The 6,455-nt window shown below is 39.4% G+C and overlaps 1 protein-coding gene across 2 annotated transcripts in view; it reads left to right on the top strand.

Moving 5' to 3' along the window:
- Nucleotides 1–6,455, top strand: part of Ndufs1 (NADH:ubiquinone oxidoreductase core subunit S1) — a 36,477-nt gene that overhangs the window by 15,369 nt on the left and 14,653 nt on the right. For both annotated transcript variants that reach the window (XM_021174853.1, XM_021174861.1), the window contains exons 9-12: nt 694–828; nt 1,325–1,439; nt 4,134–4,279; nt 5,077–5,205. In XM_021174853.1, the coding sequence (XP_021030512.1) occupies nt 694–828; nt 1,325–1,439; nt 4,134–4,279; nt 5,077–5,205 (525 nt within the window). The remainder of the gene's footprint in view (nt 1–693; nt 829–1,324; nt 1,440–4,133; nt 4,280–5,076; nt 5,206–6,455) is intronic.

Here is a 6,455-nt window from a genome sequence, read left to right as displayed (position 1 = left end):
TTTGTAGACCAGGCTGGCCTCGAACTCAGAAATCCGCCTGCCTCTGCCTCCCGAGTGCTGGGATTAAAGGCGTGCGCCACCACGCCCGGCTCACAAAGTAGTTTTTAATGCATTAAAGCTTCTTTTTTTTTCAGAGCTGAGGACCAAACCCAGGGCCTTTTGCTTGCTAGGCAAGCACTCTACCACTGAGCTAAATCCCCAACCCCGCATTAAAGCTTCTTATGTTTTGATGTATAAGTAATAAAATGGTATTTGGGAGGATTTTGATTTTGATTTTTGTTGGTTTTGTCGGGCTTTGTTTCTGCTTTCTGGAATGGTTGATTTGTTGATATCTGACTGCCAGCAGCAGCCAAGGACTAATTAACTAATTGCCCTTCTAATTGGCCTGTCAAATAATGTGATTAAAATATGGAGGTGCTTATTTCTATTGTTGATCTGAGTTCCACTAGTTTTAGAGATATAGAAGGCGAGGTGGATCGGTAGTATTTGTCTGTAATCCCAACACTAGGGATGCAGGTGCTGGGGGACCTACCTGTTCAAGGTCACTTGTTACCTAGAGGGTTTGAGGCCAACATGGCCTTATGAGACTTACCTCAAAATACCAAAAAAGGCAACCTGAGATGGAAGTAACTAACTAACAGGAACTCTTCTTACTCTCTGAATCAGCATCCTAAATTGTGTTTATTTTCTCAGAAAGACAGAGTCCATTGATGTAATGGATGCAGTGGGAAGTAACATTGTGGTTAGCACAAGAACTGGAGAGGTAATGAGGATTTTGCCAAGAATGCATGAAGATATTAATGAAGAATGGATCTCTGATAAAACCAGGTGTTGTCTTTAATTTTTTGCAATTGATTTTAAAAAAATCTATGATCATTTTTTTGAGATTTATTATATGTATATGAATGTTTTGCTTTATGGATAATCTGTGTGTCCCACAGTGTTATGTATGGATGGTTTGGAAGTTGACATGTGGGTGCTAGTAATTGCACTTGTGTCCTCTGCAAGAACAAGTGCTCTTAACTACTGAGCCATCTTTCCAGCCCTCATGGTCATTTTTAGTGGACTTTTTAAAAAGATTTATTTATTTATTATATGTAAGTACACTGTAGCTGTCCTCAAACATTTCAGAAGAGGGTGTCAGATCTCAATTCGGGTGGTTGTGAGCCACCATGTGGTTGCCACCATCCCTGTGTTAGGTATTTATTATTTTGACACTTTAAGAAATCTTCTATTTAAATAACATTTGTTACAGTTTTTAAACTTGAAAATTAGAGTTGCTCCTTAGCAATTTTCGATATATGGTATGATTTCTTTTGTCTAGGTTTGCCTATGATGGACTAAAACGTCAAAGACTTACTGAACCAATGGTCAGAAATGAAAAAGGGCTTTTAACTTATACCTCCTGGGAAGATGCACTCTCTCGTGTAGCTGGAATGGTAAAAAATTGAAATGTAGATTAAACAATGTGTAGTTTTCACGAAACAGCTTTGCCATGAAGACAAGGCGTATCTTTCTCTTTTGTTTCCTTCCTTCCTTCTTTCCTTCCTTCCTTCCTTCCTTCCTTCCTTTTTATTTGTTTCAGATAGGGGTTTTATTGTGTAGCTCTGGCTGACCTGGAACTCATATAAAAACCAGGCTAGCCTTAAATTCACAGAGATTTGCCTGCCTCTGCCTCTGAGTGCTGGGATTAAAGGCATATGCCACTGCACCCATTCTTTTCTTCTTTTTTGGCAAGATTATAATTTGTCTCTATTTGACATTTTTGACTTTTTTTTTTTTTTTTTTTTTTGGTTTTTTGAGACAGGGTTTCTCTGTGTAGCCCTGGCTGGGGAACTCACTCTGTAGACCAGGCTGGCCTTGAACTCAGAAATCCGCCTGCCTCTGCCTCCTGAGTGCTGGGATTAAAGGCGTGCACCACCACGCCCGGCTGACATTTTTTAAATTTATTTATGTACATGAGTGCTTTATTTGCAGGTATGCCTACATGACAAGAGGGCATCAGATTCCATTATAGTTGGTTGTGAACCACATGTGGTTGCTGGGAATTGAACTCAGGACCACAGTGCTCTTAACTGCTGTGCCAACATCTCTCCAGCCCTCTATTTGATATTTTTGAGAGCCATATCTTAGATATGCTAGATACATTCTAGAATTTAACCCATAGATTACTGATATTGATGTCTGCCTTTCATCTTGTTATGCTAGAGAGAGAGGCATAAGCATTGTTCTGTCAGGGCTGATATGAGAGAAAACACATAAGGAGTGTGGGACATCTAACCAAAATTATGGTATCAGGATGCCTTCCTAGAGACAGTGATTGTGGAACAAAGCCTAAGAGAAAATATGAGCTTGCCAGAGCAAAGGTGGGGGGCAGGGTGTAACTCACTTGTACTGAGTGTGCGTAGCATGTGCAAAGCCCTGGGTTTAATTACCAGTAGCCAATAAAAGGGAAAAGAATAGAATAAAGATGAGAGACACTGTAGACAAAGAGCAGAAGCCTAGTGGGGATGGGAGATACTTTAGAAGAGATTGCATTTAAGGTCAACTGTAACTCCATGATTCTCATTCTCCAGAGGTCCTAATGAAGCTGCTTTGTTCCTAAAGTGAAATACACGGCTTCAGGCCAAGCTGGAGTCACTCTCCTGGGCCCCACACACCACTGCTGTATCTCCTGTTTACACTGCGTGAGCACCGTTACTCTCTGTAGTCAGATGTGCTTTACTTCTTATCTGCTTTGCATAGTGTTCGATAGGTTTTGTTGATAAAGTGTATAGTTATTCTTTTATTTTTAAGAGATTTATTTATTATTATTCATAAGTACACTGTAGCTGTCTTCAGACATACCAGAAGAGGGAATCAGATCTCATTACAGGTGGTTGTGAGCCACCACGTGGTTGCTGGGATTTGAACTCAAGACCTTTGGAAGAGCAGTCAGTGCTCTTAGCCACTGAGCCATCTCTCCAGCCCCATAGTTATTCTTAAAGTCTAGGAAAACTTGTGAATATGAGTAGTTTGGCTTTAAGAGTTTGTCAAGAAAAAGCATATAAAGCTCATAGTCTGCTAGGAATCAGTGTATTAGAAAGAAATATAAGTGGTTCATTGCATTCAGACCCAAATAGATTAAATTCCTTGACTGTATAAGTATTTTCAGAACTTGTAAGTTATTTCAATAATCAAATGTTAATTAATTTAATTCACCAGAAAAATAAAAGGTTAAATTTTTTTTATTTGCTAGTTAATATTTTTTGACACAATGTCTTTTTAAATTCACGTTTTATATATATATATATATATATATATATATATATATATATATATATATTCATTTTATAATTGAAATAGAACTGTATCACTTCTCTGGTTTCTCCCTCCAGGCCCTCCTAGTTACCCATCCCTGAATCCCTCTCATTACCCTTCTATTCTCAAGTTGATAGACTCTGTCTTTTTTTTTTTTAATTGAAAAAACTTTTATTTTTATATTTTATATTTATATTTTTATTTTATGTATATATATTATAAATATATAAATTTATGTACATGCACAAATACAAATGGAATCTACATTTTTGTTGTTTGTGTATATATGATTTCAAGGCTGACTGACTGCTTTGTACTGAACAACCTATATGGGGGTTCATTCCTGAGAGAAGCTAATTCTTTTTCTCCCAGCAGTCAGTTGCCTACAGTTCTTTGTCTAGAGGTGAGACCTGTGGAATATTCTCCCTTCCATGTTAAAATTCCTGTTGGTATTGGTATTCGGATCTTGTTTATGCAGCCTTTCTAGGAGATACTGCTTTACAGCAGACTTCTGGTATTCTGGCTCTTAGACTCTTTCTTTCTTTTCCATGGTGGTTCCTTGTACTATAGATGCAAGAGCCATGGTGTAGATGTGTCTGTTGTGACTGGGGTCCCCACAATTTGTTGATTTCTGCATTGTTTCCAGTGTGGTTTTCCTTCCCATTTGCTGTAAAAAGCTTCTTTATTGTGGAGTGGTAGCTACACTAACCCAGGAGAGACCGCTGTGCATCCTGCTACTCTGGATACTTGAGAATGACTTGGTTTCTTTTCTGAACAATCATGGTCTTTGCTGACTGTAGGTTTCTTAGAGATGCCCTTTTCTCTGTTTTCAGTTACAGAATTTTGAAGGCAATGCTGTGGCAGCGATTGCAGGTGGCTTGGTGGATGCTGAAGCCTTAGTAGCTCTGAAAGACTTGCTTAATAAAGTTGACTCTGACAACTTATGCACTGAGGAGATCTTCCCCACTGAAGGAGCTGGGTGAGAAACATTAAGCTGTGCTCCAGGCTGCTGTTTGGGATTTCATTTTGATTTTTGAGTTTCTTGTAGCCCAGGCTGGCCTTGAACTCTGTGTGGCAGAAGAACTTTCTGTCTTTACCTCCTAAGTACTTGGATTGAAGATGAGTGCTACAACTATTCTCAGCTGTCATTTTCCTTTTTAGTTACAGAAAGTAGCCTCATCTGTAACGTCACTGTTCAATCTTTGACACACTGGGTTCTCTATCATACCAGTACACTTTCACATCTAAGTCAAACCAGACAGCATGAACGTAGAAGGAGCCTGTCTGAACAAAGGTAGCTTAGAGGGGTGGGAAGGGAGCTCCGAGGGGAATGAGAGGTGAACGTGATCAAATTACACATGTATGAAAGTGGAGTTCTAACCCATCATGTGTAGTTAACACAGGCTAATAAATGAAATCAAAAGCTAAATCTTAGAGAAGAATGTAGTCCTTAATACATGTTGTAAGTTTAGTGTCACTTGGACACCTGCCTGGCATCGCGGTGTGTGTGGTAATCTCTCTCAACCGTGTGGTAGCTGAGAGGACGACTGCTCAAGTTCAAGGCCAACTTGGGCTGTACACAGGACAACAGTTGGACACTTTATGAACGCTTGTGTGTGAGAGTGCACTGGGATTTATGATCTGAGGCAAGTCTGTGGGCTCCTGCATGTATTAGCTTTATGTATGTATTATAGCATGTATTAGGTTTACTTGCAGGGTTTGGTGTGCTTATTGTTTGTTTTTCTTCTTAAACCTGAGTTATATTTTATATTTTAGCACAGACTTACGTTCCAATTATCTTCTCAATACCACAATTGCTGGTGTGGAAGAAGCAGATGTTGTTCTTCTAGTTGGTACAAATCCACGTTTTGAGGCACCGCTGTTTAATGCTAGAATTAGAAAGAGGTAATTTAATCCTTATTTAATAAGAACCTTAAAAATATGTGATTTCTTTTGTTTCATATATGGAAATGATATTTTGGGTGATTCCTAATAAGTGCTAGTTGTAGTGATACTAGAGGCTAGAGGGGAGGAAAATTCCTAACACATTCATTCTACCCTACCCTTACCTCTCTGTCTTTTAATGTACTTTTTTTGTTCATATATTTTTTTTTCTTTTTCTCTTCTCTACTCTTTTCTTCTCTTCTCTCTTTTCTCTCTCTCTCTCTGTCTCTCTCTCTCTCTCTCTCTCTCTCTCTGTCTCTCTCTGTCTCTCTCTGTCTCTCTCTTTTTTGAGTTGGTCTCATTACGTAGCCCTAGCCCTGGCTGGCCTGGAACTCGCTATGTAGACCAGGCTGGTCTAGAACTGACAAGAGATCAGCCTGCCTCTGCCTCTTGAATGCTGAGATTAACAACATGTACCACCCCACTTGGCTTCCTTCTTAATGAGTGAGGGTCTCATGTGGCCTAGACTAGTCTCTAGGGCAATACATATTCAGAGTAAACCTTTAACTGCCTTTCTCTCCAGTGCTGGCATTATAGGCATGTGCTTTGACACCTTGTCCTGTACTTTTTTTAAAACAAGATCTTATGATATAGTCATGACTGCCCTTGAACTTCCCTTTTTTTAAAGATTTTTTTAAATTTATTTTATGTATATGAGTACACTGTAGCTGTACAGATGGTTGTGAGCCTCATGTGGTTGTTGGGAATTGAATTTCTGACCTCTGCTCACTCCGGTCAGCCCCACTTGCTCCAGTTAAGGATTTATTTATTATTATAGACATGCACTGTAGCTGTCTTCAGACACACCACAAGAAGGCATCAGATCTCATTATAGATGGTTGTGAGCCACTATGTGATTGCTGGGAATTGAACCCAGGACCTTTGGAAGAGCAGTCAGTGCTCTTACCCACTGAGCCATCTCACCAACCATAATTTCATGAATTACGGGCATGTGTGTTTAAACTTTATTTTATATATGTATATGTATGTGTGCATGAGCATGCTCTAGTGCAGTGTACATCTGGCAATCAGAGGACAGCTTTTAGGAGCTAGTTCCCTCCTTCACCTTTTGAGTCTCCGGAGTAGAACTGAACTTGTCAGGCTTGGTGGCAAGCACCTTACCCTGCAGAGCAGTCTTGCCAGTCCCACCCTCTGATTTTTGTTTGTTTGTTGGTACTAGGGATTAAATTCAGAGGTTTTTTTTTTTTTTT

The sequence above is a fragment of the Mus caroli genome, chromosome 1 (assembly GCF_900094665.2).
Source record: "Mus caroli chromosome 1, CAROLI_EIJ_v1.1, whole genome shotgun sequence".
NCBI lineage: Eukaryota > Metazoa > Chordata > Mammalia > Rodentia > Muridae > Mus > Mus caroli.
Note: the sequence above shows the minus strand (reverse complement) of the source record. Positions and strands in the feature narration are given on the sequence as shown.